The following is a 20,998-nucleotide window of genomic DNA, read 5'->3' on the forward strand; positions in this document are numbered from 1 at the left end:
TATGTTTGCCTGAATTTCTGCTCATTAAACAGCTTCAATACCATAAAGTACAAAAGCATGCTGCTACTTTGTCTGAAAATATTTGTTATGAACAAACAAATAAAAACATTAATAGCCTTACATTTAATAACTATATTTAAAAGTAGGTCTTTATCAACTTACTTTCCCGTTCTTGATTTCTTCCCGAGCTAGCTGCACCACCCTCTTCACTTTAGACGCTATGCAAAGGTACTTGAAAAACCTCTGATGAGCTGACCAAAACTGACCCCACATCGACTTTTTCATTCGTTGTTCTGCATCAATAAGATCGGCTGCTTGCTGAAACCTCTCTCTAGCACTGACCCACTGGAGAAGAAAATGTTAATTGCTTTACAGGTCACATTTCAAGGCTACACAGATACATTAATACCCAAATAAAGACAGAGGTTTAAAGTTCCAGTACTAAGGGACTGCAAGTCAAGGAAACTCATCATACACCAAACATAGCTCACAAAAAAATAAAATAGCTATCCTTAGTAAATTCAGAAGATAATTATGTTTATAATGAAAAGCAGATACATTTACATTACTACCAATGCAAACACACAGTATTTTCTAATTACCTAGGTTCTCCATTAATACACTCATGTTAAGCAAACAAAGAGCACTGCCCAAAATTAAATTTAAAGCTACGCATGAAGATCCCAAGAAGATAAAACCCCCACTGCCTTCATTTCTACAACATTGTTATACCAACTGTTTCCAGATTACACAAAGTAAGCTTTGGACATAAGTTTAGTGATTTGTTTAAGCAACATTCAAAGTGATGTTTTAAAGTTGATGTTATATACCTGCCAAATTTTAATTATTTTACATGAATAGAGTCATGCTTATGCAACCTCTTAAGCAGATAAAGACCCTGCTCATTTTAGTCTACATCCAAGGAGTAATTATTTTTATCTAATATAGCAGAGGTAATGTACAAGCAGAATGTGCGCTCCAGAAAGAGACACTCAACATATGGACAAAACAATTAAGAAAAACATGAAAGATAACCAGCAGGTGAATAAATGAAAACATTAAAGGGAACCACAGCTCCAGTGCTTTGGAGTTGATCTGCCACATGATTAAAACTATCACCCTGCACTGTAACTACAAGCTACCACTCCATCATTCTGCTTCAATGAAAAAGCCCATGCAGCCTGTCTAGTGGTCCGCAGCTTGTTCTCAGCTCAGTTGCCTAAAGGGGGAGGACCGGAGCACCAAAATGTGACCATCAGGTAGGCAACTACGACCAAGGTCTCTGAAGCACTGCTAGAAGGCAGTGAATTTAGTACATACTGGAAGATGCACCCAGAAGTTCAGTTTTTATGGACTCAGAACAAGAATTAACAGCTTTTGCCAAGTCTTAAATGGATGAACTGTTATACTAAGATGAGACAAGATGCTGCCATTCCTGTCTCTCAACAGGCTATTTCAGGAGCATTCAAGTTTAAACCATGTAACTTCAACGTTTCAGAACTCAATATAGAAAGCAAATTTAAGAAGGTGCTCTTACCAGTTTCACAGATTTATTGTACATTTTAACATATTCCTGTGAAAGCAGAACTTCATCAATTTTGAAAGTTACACCTGAAAAACTCAACTGTCTTGCTATGTACATTCCTCTCAGCTTCATATCCATAGCAACTATTTCCATGGCACCAACACCCCTAAAATAAAGGAACAAATTAAGTCAGTATTAGAATTTTCAAGAGCAAGGATTTGTTAAAAAACCCTCAAGGGCTTTAGAAGAAAACAGCATGCTTACCAATGTGAAGGAGTATGTTTTCAAAATCATTAGCACTCTTTCTTGAAATACACCCAACTGGGGGTCTTGAAATGTAGCGTTCACATAAAACTATATCCCTGCCTCGTATTAAGTGTACCCCAAGAGGTACAAACACCCAAGCAGTTAGTTTTCCCCTGAATGACCTAGCATGCAGTAAGAGACAGTACCTTACGAACTGTAATTGGATAATGAAGTCGGTCCAAATACATAACAATATCTTGCATTGCCATTTTATAAACACCACTGAAGATTCAAAATAATGCATACAAACTGTATTAAGCCATTCAGATTTATGCTGGTATGAAAACCATTAGGCTAGTAGGTAACTTAAGCTATTGCTAAAGGAGTTTTGCTGTTGAAGAGAACTTGAGAGTGCAAAGCAAACCAACTCACAAGTTGGGGCCTGTAATTTCATTATTACTCATTTAATACATACTCAGTAATGAAGTGGAAATGATGCTTGCACAGTCTAGAAAAATGATACATCATGCACATGGCATACAGGGAGATGCATACTAAGCCCTACTGCAGCATCCTGAAGTGTTCAAAATTCTTTTGAAGTAGGCAAAACATAATATATTAAGATGTTCACCTACCAAAGAACATTGGTATTTTCTACCAACCTCTCACATTTAGGTTTTTTTAATAAGTTCTGAAATACTAAGTACCTTGCAACAGCATACATTATTTTCCTGAACTGGGGTTTTTATGCCAGAAAGCATACAAACGGACCTTCTTCCTCTTAAACTGCCCAAGCTGACTGCATAAACATTAGAGGGCTTCTGCATATAGTGAGACATTGCCTGTACTAAGCATACTCAGTACATACAGCATGTTTTCATGATGAGCAGCAAAATATTTGCATTTCATAACACCCACATTTTAAGAGGGCTATTTTCCCAGCAAGCTTCTAAAGCTCTCAGTATTTTCTGTGAGCAAGGGAAGCATCCCATTTTTCACCACAGAAGATAAATTAAATTTCTGCTAGATTTACAAGCTAGTCAGAAAGTTCTTAGTGTGACAGGACAAGTTTGCGGAGGACTCTGAGTGAATGAAGACAAAGGAACTGGAAAGCACAGTCAACCACAGCCATATCCGCTCTTGCTATAGCTCTTTCAAGTATTACCTTCTTTCAACAGCCTGAATAAAATCACTGAATTCCCTAAATGGAGTTCCTTCACCCCATATTCCAAGACGGTTCATATATGCCATATTCCTTGGCTCAGACGCACCTAGGAGAGAAGAACACATTCTGTACGACTGCCAGCAAAAACATACAGACATGTAATGCAGACTAAGTAGTACATACCTGTGGCACTAGCATAAACAACCCTGGCTTTTGGAAGTTTATTTTGAAGTTCCAATACAGCCAGACCTGTTTTTGTTGGTTTTGATGAACCAACAGGACACAGATTCTTAGCTTTGTGACACTCATCAAATACAATCTGAACATTAATTGAGGAAAAAACTTTGTCCCACTTATTTTTAGAATGGGGAGCTAAAACAGAAGACAAGAAAATCTGCTAGTTACAATAGGTAGCAGTAGTAAATTGTAAACTTAAAAGACACTAGAATTTTCACTACAAACTTACAAAAAGTATTTAGCTAGTAAGCATTAAAGAGCACAACTACCAACACTTGACTTCTTTAAAATGCTGTTGATACTCAAAAACTTTTTAAAGAACTCACTGGAGAAAATTTCAGTATAAACTTAAGGTTCTTAAACATCATATCTTAACTTGATGTGTTTTTTTATAGAATAAGCAGTAGCTTCACTCTTGTACCAGAGTTGTGTGGCAACAATATCATGGCAATAGATTTGGCACAAAGTTTGTAGAACTGAAAGTCTAATGTCAGAACGCGCATACAATTGATTACTGTCACAGATAAAGAACAATACCTAAAACCACCAGCAAATAAAAATACAAGATTGTCTGAAAGATGTAAGCTTAAATAGCACTTTGGCTACAATCAACTGAACTCCAGATGAAGGATACGACTCCATCAAAGTCTTCACCGCACCAGTGAAGCAGCTGCTTTAATCTGGTTTTGTATTTACCACCAGACTGACTTTCACCAATAAGAGAAGAATAAGTAGCAAAGATGACACCTTTCTTCACACTTCCGTTATGTTTGGAAGAAATTTTCCCATACTTGAACTGCAATAAAGAGATAAGAAATTACAGGAATTATTCAAGAGAGATCCCCTCCTCAGACCCATCTACCATATGATAAAGGGATGCTGGTGGTCTTAACCTTAAGGTGTGTGTACTTTGAACTGCCTGTATCCCTACATCATGACTAGGGCATAGCTGGCACGTGGCAATGGGGTTAAGTGGTTATAGAGGGCCTTACTTAAATATCTACTTGAAGACGACTAGATCTGAGACCTTAAAACAGCCACGCTCTCTTACTACACGATTTCCTTAACTTAAATATAATTAAAATTTCTGTTTCAATGCATCCCTTAGAGCTAATGGGTCAGCTGCTACAGTAAGTGACAATTTCAAAGCTTTACTGTATTTTAATAATTAAGACTTAAAGCAAAAGTATTAACTTAAACCAAAGTTCAGTGAATTCAACCAGTAATCACACTTCACAATTTATGTAAGTGGCTAATCCTGAGCAGAGGCACAATCTCCAAAAATAACTCCACACCCTGCTGCTGATTTAGTAAATTATGAAGTCTACTACTCAAGTATTACATACAAAAAATGTTACATATAAAATGTGCACTGAGAGATAGAAATGAAAAAAATTAAAATGCTACGAAGTCTAAAAGATTTAAAGAATGTATCAGGTTCTAGAAAATACTCTACTAGTAGTGTCAGTAGTGGCTTGAAGAGTAACATTTTTTTACAAATACCACATGCTAAGACCTAAACCTACAAGGTGCCTATTTACATGATTAACTTAAAGCACTGTGTGGTTCTCCATAATACTAAGGCCTGTCAAACAAGACTCAAGACAGCAAATTTATTGAAATTAGTACATTCTTGCTCTTAAAACAGTCAACATGCACAACTTGTCACACAAGCGTACCTAAAGTTTTGCCTCAACTGTACATAGTAAAAAGTTTCCACACCTTGTTTAATGAATGAACCAATATGTTTTTTGCTCCGATATCTCTCAAATCTCTTTCAGCATCATATTTCAGATCATTTGACACGCTAAACCTGAAGATAGAAAACAAAGCATATATTCTGTAAGTTACAGCCCAAGTTCAAAAAGCAGTTGCTATAACACTTGCCAGAATACAGATTACACTGAATTTAAATACTATAGTCACTAGAGTGTCTGCTCTAACAAATCCTGACATACTTACCAGACTGCTCTTTTTCTGCCTAACAAGTAATTTTCATAGATTATTCCAGCTATGGTCCTTCCTTTTCCTACACCAGCACCATCACCTATCAAGAATCCAGCTCTGTCTCCGTTGGGCAGGAATGTTTCATGTTGCTGTAGGAGAAAGAACAGAAAACTTGTACCCATTCTCCAGCACACATGGATTGTCAGAAACAAGCAAACTTAAAACATCCTACTGGATGAGACCAGTGGTTTACCCAGCCAAGCTGCCTTCTGACAGCGCGAAGAGGGGATTTTATTTAGGGAAAGCATATAACCTTAACTGCTTTATGTGATCCATTCTCCCCTTCTTCTCTCAGCACTTGGAACCGCTACACGTATGTAATTTAGTGCCTACCACCAGACTGGCTGCTTGTTTTAACCTGCTGACACGCACCTCCACAGCCTTTTGTGGCAGCACGACTCAGACACCCACTGCCTGTGCAAAGAAGTATTCTTCCCTCTGTTTTACACCAACCTCCTACCAGTTTCACCAAAGTTTCTGCTCTGTTCTTGTTTTTATGGGATTCCACTGCCTTCTAGATCAAAGAGACCTTGATTTCACTCTCCTTCATTTTTTGCCTCTCCGGACCAAGGCATCCCAGCCTTTTTAGCCTCTTTTCATGAGGCAACTTCTTTCCTCCTGTGAGCATTTTAACTGACCTCTAACTTCCGCTACCTTCCTCCCTGACATGCAGTGTGCTGCATGCACATCATCTGATGTGGGCCCACTGAAGTTTAACATCGCAGCAAAACAACACTCTGTTGTCTTCCCTGGACCCTTCCCAATGATGCCAGTGCTGGCTTTCTTAGCCTGCTCCTACTGCAGCCATTAAATTATTTCAGAGAAATAACAAAAATTCCTAAGCTGTCCTTCCCAAGACAGTTTTGAGATCAGCATCATGGGAGTGGTTTAGACAAAGCTTTCTTAGGTGTTTTACTTCACTTTTGTCTGAACTCAAGCTCACCTGCCACCCGCTATTACAACTCAAACCTTTATGCTCTTATTATTTTATCTCCTTGTAAAACTGATGTAGCTGCATTTGTCAGATAGTAGTTTTTCTTCTTAAATTCTATCTTAGTTTTAAGCTGTACTAATGTCCAGCATACCTGGGCTGCGTAAGTGATTGCTTCAAGCTGCAAAGCTGACAACCAGCCACTGTCAATTGTTTCTTCTGATATTGATGTCTGGTACCACACATCAGGAGGAGTTACACTGGACAATGAGCTGGTTTCCACTACTGGGTCAGGATGGCGTAGACCAATTTTTACTGGTTGAAAAGGGAGTGGTAGTAAGGGAAAAGATGCAAAATAAACATGTGCTGCAGCAGCAGAACTCTGTATTCATATTTACCAAAACAAACTGCAACTGTCCATTGCAAAAGCTGAACTCAAGAACTATGTTTCATGGCAACACTACACCAAGCGTTAAACAAACTGCATTGCATACAAAAGAATACATTAACCTGAATCTATATCATTGCAATCTTAACTTTGTTTCTCTTCTTACCACCTTCCCCCACTTTCTATGAAATTAGGTAAAATTCAGTTAATGGAAAATTAAGGTATTTGTGTACTTGACATGTTTGAGGGAAAAAAAAAATGGTCTGAACCTCGCCATCCCAAAAGGCCAGAGGCAGCCTCAAGATGCCAGAATCACAAAAGCAGCATTCTTCTCTCTATTTATATAGTGCTGGTTTTAAGCAGTATGAGAGGAGAAAAGATTTAGAACAGACATTGTTTAATTGCTGACAGATCTCATCAGTGACTAGGAATTAACCGTTTCGCTACAAACCCCATGCAAAATTTATTGCTTTGCTTTTACACCAGGTCAGCAATGTACTTTGGAAACAAGTTAACAGCTTTTTGTCACTGATTACAATAAAGAGAAAGGAAGGAAAAAAAGAGGAGATGGCAGTTAAGAGCAGTAAAAGATTCACTTAAAAAAAAACAACAAAACAAAACAAACCAACAACCAGACAACAAACACAAAACAAACAGTTCTCAGTCAGTCAGGAACAATGCAGGAAGAATGTGCTCATGGTAATTTCACACCAAAAGACTAACAAGATTCTGAAGTGTAGCAGCAACCACTTAATCCCTTTACAAAATTTTATCTGATGAGGCTTAAGTGTTTTAACACAGGTTAAAAAAAGCCTGATCTTGGTTCATCAACCTTATTTCTGAAACAAGCAACGCTCAAATTCACTAAATAACTCCTTTTCTATTTAAGAAAAGTGTACCTTCCAAAGCTAAGTGCTATAGAAGAGAAAAATTTCCTAGGAAAACCCTCCATAAATTCAGGTGCTTTTTACTTGATTGAGATAGTAACCTATTTTTTGGTGTTAGCAACTACAGAAGAGAAAACAACAAATTAGCTCTCAAAACATTTCAGTCTTTTGACATTAAGAAAACATTAGGTCATACATTTTATTGGCATATACTCAGCGTAAGTTTCTGCATGGCCCATTTCTTCTTCATCTTCTTCCTCAGGTTCCTCCTCCTCTTTTACTGTTGGCACTTTCTAGAATAGAGAAATACCTGCATTAGTCAAAGAGCACACCGTTAATACTCCAAGTCCTGGATACTATCATGACAAATGAAATGAGCACAAACTTGCACTTGAACATTTTAACACATGTACTAGATGAACCAGTGAGCAGCTGGGAAAACTACAGATGAAAACATACATTTCTTACACTTTAAACAAAGACACAAAGTCAGGGAACTTCCTCTCTTTTGCAAGGAGATTCAAGTACTCCAAACTCACATAGGCAGAATTTCCAAAGAAACACTTCCAACAGTGTATTAAATCCAAACTATGACTTAAAGAAAACTGCCTTAAACACACAACAGCTAGCTAACAGCCAAAACCTAACTTTCAAGTGCTCCCATGCAGCCTCCTGCAGTTTCACATTCACTATGTAATTTCACAACTTTGGGAATAGTTACAATAGCCACAGTTCTATCCAGTATCCTCCAAAACCTAACAGCCATCCATTTTTTACCGTGATCTTGGTCACTGCAAGTATATGAATATTTTTAAAGTACTCATTAAACGACAAATCAAAAATTTCACAATTACTAATTTAATGTTTAATACAAAAAAGTAATCTGAAAAACGCTTCTCTTCGCCAGTTGCTAAAGAGCACTGTTCATCACAAACTTCAACTTGATTCTAGCTATCAGTGAAAATGCTGAAACTGAAATGTTTACAGCATCAGAATATACTTTTATTACATTTATGAAATCCAATGATACTCAATTTATATCTTAAATCAAGCTGCCCAGAAGGTCAACCATGCTAGAGTAAGTCTTGTTTCCTCCTTGCTAGTTATACAAACGGGGATATTTTAAGAAAATGTCTTAAAACACAGAGCAATGATAGGCTTATCAGCTCTAACTGCAGCACACTCTTCTTTGGCCACACAATCAGGTTCTGTTAAGGACAGTAATTTCTTGACATTTCTTGTAATTTCCTATATCGGTAGTCTGCTCTAAACAGCTGTTTTAGTCATCTAACCAAGCATTCATCTAGTGGAGAAACCAACCTTTCGAACAAACAGATGCACTTGATAATTCTACCACACAAAAGGCATGTATAACAACTGAAACCAGTCACAGGTGGTGTGGCCAATAAAATACACATTAATTTGGCAAATTAATAATTTGTATGACTTACCATAGTAGGTGAAAAACTTCTCATTTTAATATCATTTATCCATATTCTTGCTACCTCTTTTGTGGAAGCCTCCTTCTTCACTGCACCGTTGCTTAGATCGGCTACAAAATAAAAGCTGTGTTTTACAGAAATTCCCTCCAAACATCAGAACTAACATCCTTACCTATTAATGAGCTGGAAGAGAAGTTTAAAACGTCTAGTACCACACTGACGCTTCAGGAACACAATCAGTATTTTTGTCCAAATCAGAAAGCCTCTGAGCAAGGAGTTAAATCCTGTTCCTTCTTTGAAGGAAACAAACTTCCCATGCAATACCACCCACCACATCCAACAGCTGTGTATTAGTTTCAATATTTAAAAAAAAAGTATTCTGGACCATTACCAAATCTATGCATAGTATTTAGAAATACTCCATCCTGTGAGCCTTTGAAGTTTAACAACAAACCAGAAAGCCCAGTGTTTCAACAGAAATTAATTTACCTGGTCTGGTGACATTTACTAGCTTAGGAGAAACTAAGATTACTTCTGTAAAACAAAAAGTCAACGCTTTGGACTCAATTGTTAGAAGTTTTTAACAGGATCCTTCAAGAAGATTGTTTATTAACTTTCCTGTCCTTAGCCACATTTGGAAACAACTGGCTATAGGGCTCACAACAGAACTAAAAAAAATTTACACAAGGATAGATTTAAAACATTGAAAGCAGCTGTCAAGCTTCCATCATGCTGACAGTCAATGCATGCAATAAATTTAACATAATTTCCCCTAAAAACAATTAAGACAATTGCACAAATAAAGTTTTCCTCAAAGAGCTTGCATAATTTAACCTTTTAGTATCTCCCAATCTAGAATTCCTGCTGCCTGAATTACATGAAAAGACGATGTTTCCTTCCAAGAGCTTCCCTGCCCTTGAAATTTCTGCATTTTACCAATTATTTTTTATAAGCACGAAGAAAGATCCAGAAGCACAAGCACACCAATAACATTAGAAATACAGCAGTTCTAGAAGTTGCATGTCTGCTTTTCACTTAATACAGAAGCTACAGATTCAACTGTTCTCTGCAGCTATGCCACTACAACAGCTATTGGGTATTGATATCTTTTACTTATGTGCTTCTGTGGGTTTTCATTTAGCACAGAGCGGGTAAGTCAGTCCTCTAAAACCTCCTCCCCGTCCACTTCCTCACTCCCTTCACCCCCGGCCCCAACTTCAGTTGGTGTCTCAACTTCCATTTTTGTCAACCACTCCGTAACAGAAAGCAAGGGAACAAGGAGGCACATGCTTTTTGTTTCAGTCCTAACAGCCAGTTTCATTTACTACGAACTATCTGCATATGAAAAAATAGGTTACTTCCAATCCCGCCTATAGAAGTAATAAATCTTATTTCAGAGGCAATGAAATTTCAATTATTATTATTCAGAGGCAATTATTTCAGAGGCAAAACATAGTAATCCAGTAAAATCCAGTGTACCTTTCAGAAAAAGCTGCAACAGAGATGTTTTCAAACTCAACTGGTCTGATCTTAACCTCATGCTAAAACTAGAATGACTTCGAAGAATCAAATCACACACACACCCCCCCCACATACAGCTTTTCCCTTACATAAAGCTGACCCTGTAAGCTGTTCACATATTGGAAATAACATACAGGAAAGACTATGAAAAGAATCACATAATGAAGATTTGGAGTGTGGTAGCAAAATACTTGCAGCATTAAAGTCAACACCACATTTAAGTAGCAAGATGGAAACAAACAGCAAGTTTTTAGGACTTAAGGTTTTAAACAATAGAACTGATGCCTTCCATGAAACATACAGGGACAGAGATTTTCTCTCTCAGGAGATGTTTTACAGGAACACTCTACCACAGGAGTACTAGTATGTACTACAACTCTAGTTTGTAAGGTGCCAAAAGAAATCCAGTATTTATGAGTCATAGCTCCACAGCAGGTATACAGCAGAACAAAAACGGATGTAGACTCAAGGAAGATAGCGAAATCAACTTCAGTCATGTCCATGAATTAGTTTTACCAATTTGCCAGCTGTAACCTAAAATGTCATTTGCTTCATTCCTTGCAGTAAATAAAGACCTTAATATTTTTTTTAAACCTGTCATTTTGTATCATTTCACCCTGAATTCTAGCACTACTGAAGTCAGAATAGAATCTACCAGGTTTTCTGGCACATTTCATTTTACTGTGATATTCTACTGATCAATGAAACTGCAAAATGTACAAAGATCTTCGCATTACATTGTTTCACTATTTGTTCAAAATACTGTAATTACAAAAAAAGAACACTCACTTGCTGCTGTTGCTACTGGTTGGGCAATATTAGGAGGTGGCTTCAACTTCATGAGTTCATTAAGACTATTATTCTTCAGCAGATCTTTCAGCTGAATCTGGTCCTTTGAAGGTGTCGTGGTCAAGGCATTGCGAACTGCTGGTGCTGCAACCGAGGGTCGAGTAGTTGTGCTGGTCTGAATGATTTTTGCTACAGTGATAGTCTGCCTCGTAGTTGTAACAGGTGTTGTTTTTGTCATCACTATTGTAGTCCCCAAAGTTGGAAGCTGATTTATTTGATTCAGCACAAAGGTCGTGGTGGATGGTGGTTGCTAGCAACAAAGAACCAGGGATATTTTCAGAAGACAGAGGAAAAAACAGATTTTATTTGCCTTTCATCTAGCGCACAGGAATCACGAGTTTTCAAAGACACTTGTAATAAGAAATGCCTTCACATAACATGCTGAGGATGCTAGAGTAATTATCCTGTGCTGCAACAGTCTGAGCAAGAAGCATCTATCAACATATTGCCATAACTATTTTTGAACAGTATTTTAAATTTTATTTTCAGGTAAGGGAAAGGAAATTAAAAAAACAGAATGAAGGATTCATCACCTAGGTACAAGACACAACTACTGCAGGTACGGGAACCCTGAGCTGAAGAGCAAGTAGCTGGACAACTGTCAGAGCAAACAGCTTGGATTACTTAAAGTGTATGTGCAGCTTTCAGACACACTATGCTACATGCACCTTTCTGCAGACCTGCTTTTTGTATCCTCAGTTCAGGTGCAACCGCCATGACTACGGTGCTCAGTTACCTGCAGCTAGAAAAGGTGGTACATGATTCAGGTACAGGAGTCAAGTTTACGCAGCCCATGTATCTCCAGAATTTGCATGCAGGAGAAGTAAAAGGCACACAGGACACCTCAAAATGTTTTTCTGCATACTGCTTTCTCCTCTTTTGTGTCCCTTGTCATACAAATTCTATCAACCCACAGGTACACCAAGTTTCACAGTCTCAGTACAAGCAACACTGAGATGATGGCCAACTGGCACTTTACGCTCCCACCTCTTTTGTTACGTTGTACTAATATACAGTCTTGAGTTTACCTGGCAAGGTTTTGGTAGCCAGGATGCTTCTGTGAGATGCCAGAAGCCTCCCCCACGTACAACAGTGCCAGTGCCAGCCTGCTACAAGACAGACCCGCTGCGGACCAAGGCCGAGCCAGCCAGCAACGGTGATAGCGCCTCTGGGATAGCATTTAAGGAGGAGTAAACACTGCTGTGTAATCAGCAACTGGGAGAGAGGAATTAAAACATGCGAGGAACAACTCCGCAGCCCCCCAGGCCAGTGCAGGAGGAGGCAGGAGGGGCTCCAGGCACCAGAGCAGAGATTCCCCAGCAGCCTGTGGTGAAGCCCACGGTGAGGCAGGCTGTGCCCCCAGCCCATGGAGCCCATGGCAGAGCAGATATCCTCCCGCAGCCCAGGGCGGCCCCACACCGGAGCAGGGGGATGCCCGAAGGTTGCAGTGACCCTGCAGAGAGGAGCCCAGGCTGGGGCACATCTGCTGGCAGGGCCTGCAGTCATCTGGGGGACCCAGACTGTTTGTGAAGGACTGTGCCCTGTGGGAAGGGCCCATGCCGGAGCAGTTCATTAAGAACTGCAGCCCGTGGGAAAGGCTCATGTTGGAAGAGTTTGTGAAGGAGCTGCTGGAGCAAGGGACAAGCACGATGAAGGAGTGGCTGAGACAGTGTGTGATTACACCGGGAGCGAAGCTGAGCCCAGGAAGAAGGGAGGGGTGGAGGGTAAGGTATTTTTAGATTTGTTCTTATTTCTCATTATCCTACTCCATAGTTCAATTTATTGCCAGTTAACAAATTTCCCCAAGTTGAGTCCGTTTAGCCCATAACAGTAATTGCTTATCTCCCTGTCTTTTGTCTTGACCTGTGAGCCCTTCATTGTATTTCCCCCCCCTTCACCATCCAGCTGAGGAAAGGGATCGACAGAGGAGCTCTGGGGCACCTGGTGTCCAGCCAAGGTTAACCCACCACACGTACACTTAAAAATTTGACAGGACCAGTTCTTACCCGAACATTTAATAAGGCTGGAGTTGATACGGTCTCTGGTTCTTGTTTCACAGCAGCTGTGGCCTCAGTCTCCAAGCCTAGTTCTAATGCACTAAGTGGCACTGACTGTAGAGGAGAGAAAGCAAGCATGAGGAAAGACTCACACCAGCAGAGAAAAAACCCTTAAGACTAAAGATCCACCCAAAAAAATGAAGTTAATGGGGAAGTCCTTAACTGTGTTCATGAACAAAGGTTTCATATATGAAAATAAAAATCATCATGTGGTTGAGTTCATATTCAAAGAATTTAAACATACAACACCTTGCTAGTTAACTGTGGTAGAAGTGTAATAGTTTTATCATACCACTGTGCAACACAGTGCTGTTCCCAGTCTGTCTGAAACTGTTACACTCCTGCAGACTGACTGCTGTCATGGAGATTACACACCGTATTATTCTTCTTACACATTTATAGGAGAGCAGCTAGACTCCATATTAGAGTTCTTCATGGACTCATGACAGCATGCCCCCATTTAATGCTCAGAAGTTAAGTATATTATGTTTATACTGACCTAAATAGTGTATTTCAGATTGCTTTTTTATGTAAAAGTTTAAAATTAATTAGCAAGTCATTTTCCAGTCTCAGTACTGTGAAGCAGGAAGTTTATGAAAGCTCCACATTCTTTAACCATTTGCTACAGAGACACCACCCTCCTCCCCACAAATACATCAAGTGCAAGTTCTTTTGTCCTCTAGCAAACACCTATGTTCTTGTTTTAACCTGCTGAACAGCTGGAGTTGGTGCTGGATTTGCAAGAACCACGTCCGGCGAGTCAATATCAAATAGATCATTTGGACTGATTCCACTCTCACTCAAAGCAGCAAGCAACAGGTCTTGTCCTGGCTCCACCATCTCTAAAAAAATTAGAACCATAAACACAAGTTAGATTTAATTTTTATTTATTTCATACACACACACTCACATTTAAAGCTCCCTTTCCTGGATTTAGGAGCCTATGTGATGCAGTCTCTTGTATACAGAGTTTCCACTTTCTAGATTTGCTCCAGCTCTTTTGTTCATTTGTACATTTTCCCTCCGTTTTGTTTTTTAAAAATCTTTTCAACATACCCACTGGATTTAGAACCCAGAAGAATGAACCAGTTTACTACACAAAATGCTATCACATCCATAAACGTGAAAAGAAAAAAAGATGCCTTTTCTAGTTTTCATCATATTACATTTTTAAACATTATAAGAAATACCAAGAGGCAGAAATGGTGAGACTGTATTATGCTAATGATACGCCTTTGTCAGTGAAGCACGCTGCAGGAGGGAAGCACAATTAAAACTCATTTAGTTTATCTTGTAACAACAAGTTAGCGATAAAAAGCTTATAAAAAAAGCTTTTATTTCTTGCTTGCCATTACATTAGGTAGTAATTCATTCATTGGAGAAATTCTGTTTTTGTGTACCGGGAAGAACAAGTGTTCCTCGATTAATAGTATGTTAACTACATATTAAATAGGACACTAACATCAGGTCACAGACTCCTTTATGTGTAGGACAAGCAAAATTAATTTCAAAAAGCTATTCTAGACAGTCTAAAAACTTACAAAAAAGCCAAACACTGTTTTGAGATGAAGAGGGAGGATAATGTGCTTTGCTTCCTTAAGAAGGAAGCCCATTTGCCCCGGTACCAGGACAAAAATTTGATGAGCCCACATAACTTGAGCTATTCCTTGTATATTCTAAGCTACACCGCAAGTAAAAATTCACTTCATTTATTCTCCACACCCCCTGTAACACCCACTGGTAACAAAACATCAAAAAATAACAAAGCTGAACACCTACTCTAAAGCAGGCAGGAGGACAAAAATATTTATTGGCATTTTAGATACACTCATTCACAAACTCCGAAAGAGCATTCACTTGCTTATCCTTCTCCACATGCACAGCTAAGCCACATCCAGCTGCTTGGTCAGACACATTACTTAGCAGTTTTGACAGAACAGGTAATTCCTGTAGTAAGTTAAGCCTCAGGCACTTAATTCTTATTCTTCTTATTTTTAGTCTGTCCAATAGTAGAGAGAAACCTTTCTTTTTAATGGACTAATACTGAGATGGTGGCACTGCAAGAAGTGGTGGATGTAAGGTATTGGGACACAGGGGAAGATGCTCTTTTTTTAAGCATTCAAGACTGTACCATCCAAAAGAATACCAAAGCAACAAACTAATTGGTGGGACGGCTACTGACCACATGCAATCCCATTAAACACCACTTGCTGTGTCAGAACTTGACTACTTTTTTTTTTAAGAGGCATTTGAGGTGATCAGATAACTACAAACCAGGCCATTCTGCCAATTTATCAGCTGTAGAAAGTATTAAGAAATATTAAGACATCTAGCAGATTTAATTAACACGGCAACTCCTTCAAAGGATGTCACCTCCCACTAGCCTGTCTCCTAGAACCCTGAACAGGTCAAGAAAAATGAGTAAGAACAGATTGTTAGCTTTACCTTTCAGAAGGATTAAGCCTCCAGTCTCAAAAAAAGGGCCCTACACATATATAATAATTGGGTATGATAAATCCTAATTTTCATCAGACTAAAATACTAACAGTAATCATCATATCCAAGTTTTGAAGCTTACAACATTGTTTACTAATTAGAAACAGGTGAGGAAAAAGATTAAGTCTGCAAATGAAGTTTTAGCGTATCAGTACTTTTGGTATTAGGCTCTTCAGAACAGCCACTGAAGGTGAATTTCTCCACAGAAGGGGAATTAACACCGCTTACCCTGGCAAAGCAGCAGCTCCCAAACACTTTACAACTGTAATTTCACAGTATCAATTCAGGAAAAGAGGCATGAGCACTCTTCCACATAGTGCAACACCTTTGCTCAACAGTCAAATAAAAAATGTCTTATACAAAGGAAAAAATTGTCAGTTGTGTCATTATTTAGTCTGCACATAGGTTTGATCACACCATCTCTAAAACAAGGTACGACCAAAACTTCGTTGAGAGGTAAGTAAGTGGCTGTACTGATTACAGGTATGGAAAACCAGAAGCTTGGGGCTGTTTACTTAAATAAAAACTAGGACAAAAAAATTACTCAAGATAACTTCCAGCCTACTCTTGCCATGTTAGAAGGAAAGGCCTTTCTATGAAGTTGAGACTCAAAGCAAAACTAAAGCTAGAAAAAAAACCCCACGCCAACACCACACGAAAACAAATCTTCCCCCAACCGCCCTAAGATGGTGCCACAACCTATCAAGTCACTTCAAGTCAGGGTTAACACATCCACGATGACACTGACCTCGACATTTTTAGCTATTAAAAGCGTGATGGCTTGGCTATCTTAAGACAATTTGACCGAGTTCAGAAAAAACATTCATAGCAGTAATACTCTAATTGCTTACTTCAAAGTACTCCTAGATGACCAGTGATAGAAACTAGTGTAGGAATTCCTACAATTCCCAACAGAGCCAGTTTAGAGGCATCCCCTTTCTCAGCAGGGCTGCTTTCACAGAGGAAATCCCCCAGCTGCATCTCTCTCACACTAACCCCAATTTTAAGTCTTAAAAATTAGAAGTTGCTAACAATCCAGCAAGAAGTGAAGTAAAACAACAGCAATTGTTCATTTGTCTGTCAGACAGCTGGGACAATGAAAGTTTGACTAGTTTCACTTATTTTGTTTCTGTACACTAGGAACAAAGCTGCATTGTTTGAAACTGAAACAAAAGGAATTCCGAACTTCTAGAATTTTTACATTAAAAGTCACACTGAATACTTAGCACCAATTTTAGGCTTTGTGAAACTTCCAAGCACCACTGCTACCCTTTCACCCCCACCATTTTAATTTAGTAAGGACGTTAAATGAGGAGGGGAAAAAAAGTACAGGAGAAGCTGCACTGTGAGAGCTTAGTTTATTTTTTTGTGACATATGCTAGTCAAGCCTAAAATGTTATCAAGCTGAAACAGCTCCATAATCTTACAAGGTAGGAGGCTCCTTAGTTAACATAAGTGAAAGTGACTTTATCAAGCTCTGCAGCCCAGCCTTGGCAATACTATATAAGGACCTGTTTGCCACAGCTTAAAAACCTCCAAAAGAAAATACTTATAAAAAAGTTGTGAATATTACAAGCTGTTCCCTGAGCGTTTCACCAGTCGAAGAACTGTTTGAGCACACAGAATCTTGCAGATAAGGTTGTCTATGTTTAGTCAGGCTGTCCAATGTCACTGAGCAAGAATGAACCTGTTAGATAAAACTAAAAAGATGTATTTATAAAATTTCCACAGCAGTATATCAATTATTTTCTTCCTATTGAGAAAAAAAACAAACTGCTGCCATTTCAAGGAGGACTATCAAAACACACCAAGCATTTTTGTCAGGTGCTCTTCTGCTGAGGAATATAGCCTAGAACTTTGATAAAAGGACAGTTTTTCTGCCACTGCACACTATGTAAATAATTTCCAATTTAAAGATACAAAAGCAGAATGCCATGTTTAATATTATGTCATGTATCCATGCCAACCTGGCTCTCTCCCTCCATTTTAGCTTTAGTACAAAGAAGCAAAACAAAAAAAGAAAAAAAAAAGAGAAAGATTCTAAAACACATGTCAAGCAACCTGCTCTCGTTTCCCCCAAGAAAAATAATGGTAGAATCCTAAGCAATGAAAAGGCTTTTGATTTTTAGGCTTGCGAGTTACATGTTGTAACACTGTATACCTAAAGCACTTCTTTAAAAACTGTAATCAACTCTCGCATCACAACTTCGCCTAAATCAAACATCACAATCAAGCAGGCACAGCTATTCCCAAACCCTTCAGACATCTGGCCTCTGCGGCGTACCCAACCTGCAAACTCAGGTTTTAATGCCTGGCCTGAGACGCTCATTTAGTTAAGCAACTCTTGTTCTCCTTTTATTGGAAGGGTTTTTCCCACTGGCTTTCTGTGGAAAGCACGTCACCTGAACTATACTGGAAGCCATTTAAAATACCACACAAATACTGAAGTTGTAGAGAAAAAGAGATACAGCCCCCAAATTCTCCAGTTGCCTAAACTGTGAGCTCCCAGCAACCTGCAAATGTCAGGGCTCTGTTTCCAGCCTCTCACCAACAGCGGTGTAAGGGCTGCTAACCCCCAATCCCACACAACGGGATTCTCTGGATATCCAGATGGGTTCCGCTCATCTTGCAGCTTTTGGCTCCAGAAGGCAACCTGGGTAACAACAACAAACAAAAAACCCAACCAACCCAAGCCCTTCTGCTCCTCTCCAGTCACCATCCAATCAAAGAGTAAAACACTAATTACTGAACTCGCCTATCCTTATGTACTTTAACGTCCAGACTAGTAGTTACCATTCCATTTAAATAAACAAAGTTAACTATTGATTTTTGCAAAAACTATTCCAATCCTGTAAAAAAACCCACTAGTTTTTCAAATACTGTTTCCCTCTCTAAAGTCAAAGCTTGTAAGGACGTGAGGTACAGTTGAGGATAATCCTGTGATATTCAACTCTGCCCCAAAGCTCTCTAACTCAGGACACACGTTCTGAAAATGCAAAATTCAGAAGTTTTCAAAACATGAAGAGACTGATCAATGCAATGACTTAGCATGAAATCACATTTCAGACCAAATAGTTGGAGGTAATATTTAGCCAGTGATGAAAGCTCAAGAAATAAAAACCTAGAAGGGGTAGGAGCAATCCCTGTCCGAGCACTAGAACCCTTAAGTTTTGGCCTGGAAGTCAGTTGTAGGTGTACCTCAAGGCACAAGAAACATATTAACCACATCTGCTACCTACACTTGGGTAGCTTTAAGGGCAGCTATCAGCCAGTTTTGACACCAGACAACTTGTCTGGGCAACAAGACAAACTGCCCACATCTTATTTAAGATTAAGATTGTGTTCAAATAGATCACGCTGCTAAGGAAGATCTAGAAAAACAATCCAAATGTCACACTGTTACACAACTTCTGCCATAGTAAATTCTTTGCTTTACATCATCAACTATAGCTTTTCAATTTGGGGAAGGGGGGAAAGCTTGCAAAATGTCCACATCGATGTATTTAAGTAATTTTAATCCAGACACAACCTATGTACTCTAAAACCAGTCTATCACTGAGTTAAGAATTAACTCTGGAGCAAGTAAAAAAAATTATTAATGTCAACAAACCATGCAATCTGAAGTTATCCAAGGCATCAATTCAATGTGGTGGGGTTTTTTGGTAAGTGTTTAAGTGATTTGCCTCATCTTTGAGGCGTATCAGGCATCTGAAAACCAGACTGTAAGTACGGGGGGAAGAGCACAGTTCTGATTGATGCTCTCAGACACAGTGTGGCACCTGGTCAGCTAAAAATAATGATAGGACAACCAGGAAAAAAAAAATAGAGGAAAAACCTTCCCTTTCAGAGGATAAGGGCGTTCGGCTGTTGAACAGTTACTCACCCTAGCAACCCGTGTCCGAGGCGCGCTCGGCGAGTGGCTGGACTTTGGGGCTGGCTCTGTCGCTGCCGCCCGGCCCCGCCGCTCGCTGCCCGGGAGCAGCCGGCGGGACCAGCCCCAGGGGGGCGAGGAGGGGGGTCCCGGCTGCCGGCCTCGCCACCTTCTCCACCGACACGTGTTCGCGACATAAACTTCCGGGTTGGGGCAGAATTGGCTGCGTAATTGTGTCCCGTGCACGACTTTTGTGTTTTCAGCCCTTCACCGCGTTCAAGAAGCCTTTAACAGCATCGGGATGGCGGGGAAGGGCGAAAGGGTGACGGCTCGCGGCAGCCACCGGGGCCACTCAAGCACCATAAATCAACCCCACCCCCACCCCGCGCCTCGTTTCACCAGAGCGGCTCCATTTCAAACCTGAAACAATCGCCCCAGCCGCGCAAAGAGCGCACAAAGGCGGCGGCGCGGCCCCGCCGCCGGCCCGATGCCATTTTGCCCAAGCAGGGCGGAGGGAGAGAGGGGAGGGGAGGGAGAGAGGGGGGGGGCAGCCCCCACCGCCGCCCCCCACCCCCGCGCCGCCGGCCGCTCCCGAAGCGGTTCCCCAGGGCCGGGGGGGTTTCGCTGCTCCCCCTCCACCCCTCCGCCCTCAGGCGCAAAGTTTCCCCGAGTGCCGGGGAAGCGGCGGCCCCACCGAGGCGGCGGCTCCCGCCCCCGCGCAGCGCCCCCAGCCCACCGGGGACCCCCGGCGACGGCGCGGCCCGCCCCAGGCTCGCAGGCCCCGAGACGCGGGGCTGACTGCCGGCACAGCGGCCCCCCACCCCTGCACAGCCCCTCTCACGGCCCCGCCGCCGCCCGGTGCTGAGAGGAGCGGACCCCCGGGGGCGCCGCGGCGGCCCCACCGCGCAGGGAGAGCCCCGGGGCGGCCAAGCAGGCCTGGCGCCGGGGAAAAGGACAGAGCGGGACTCACTCGCTCGCTCACGTTCCTCCCGCGGCTGCTCCTGGAAGTCTCTGCCGCTGGCCCCGCCGCCCGCCGCTTTCTAACTCACCGCCGCCATCTTTGCCCTCCCTCCCCTCTCACAGGGGAGGGGGAGGGGAAGGGGAGGGGGGGATGAGGGGGGGAGCGCTGGGGCCGCCCGCCGCGCCGCATCACGTGACCCATGCCGCAGCCCCGCCCAGCGCGGGCGGCGCGCCCTTCCCCGCGTGACCGCGGCGGCAAGAGCCGCCGCCCGCCGCTGGCGCGCGCTCCCGCGCCACGTGACCCCAGCCCAGGCCCCCGGTCACGTGACCGGTCGCCACCGCCCCCTCCCCGCGCCCATTTCCCACCCTCCCCCCGCCTCTCGTCCCCGCCGCTGCCGGGCTTCCGCGAGCGCTTC

At 41.3% G+C, this 20,998-nt stretch overlaps 1 protein-coding gene across 2 annotated transcripts in view; it reads right to left on the reverse strand.

Moving 5' to 3' along the window:
- Positions 1–20,766, reverse strand: part of SBNO1 (strawberry notch homolog 1) — a 35,551-nt gene extending 14,785 nt beyond the window's left edge. The window contains exons 1-14 of one of the 2 annotated variants that reach the window (XM_080369782.1): positions 20,593–20,766; positions 13,964–14,097; positions 13,205–13,309; positions 11,139–11,448; positions 8,838–8,938; positions 7,583–7,679; positions 6,266–6,426; positions 5,136–5,269; positions 4,896–4,986; positions 3,808–3,969; positions 3,120–3,255; positions 2,937–3,042; positions 1,538–1,691; positions 163–345 (exon numbers count right to left, since the gene is read on the reverse strand). In XM_080369782.1, the coding sequence (XP_080225908.1) occupies positions 163–345; positions 1,538–1,691; positions 2,937–3,042; positions 3,120–3,255; positions 3,808–3,969; positions 4,896–4,986; positions 5,136–5,269; positions 6,266–6,426; positions 7,583–7,679; positions 8,838–8,938; positions 11,139–11,448; positions 13,205–13,309; positions 13,964–14,095 (1,872 nt within the window). In that variant the 5' untranslated portion in view covers positions 14,096–14,097; positions 20,593–20,766. Of the gene's footprint in view, positions 1–162; positions 346–1,537; positions 1,692–2,936; positions 3,043–3,119; positions 3,256–3,807; positions 3,970–4,895; positions 4,987–5,135; positions 5,270–6,265; positions 6,427–7,582; positions 7,680–8,837; positions 8,939–11,138; positions 11,449–13,204; positions 13,310–13,963; positions 14,098–19,634; positions 20,105–20,592 lie in introns of those variants that run through there. The other variant, XM_080369783.1, reaches the window with a different exon arrangement.
- Between the last annotated feature and the right edge of the window lie 232 nt (positions 20,767–20,998).

Source organism: Falco punctatus (assembly GCF_963210335.1).
Source record: "Falco punctatus genome assembly, chromosome: 1".
In the NCBI taxonomy this organism is placed as follows: Eukaryota; Metazoa; Chordata; class Aves; order Falconiformes; family Falconidae; genus Falco; species Falco punctatus.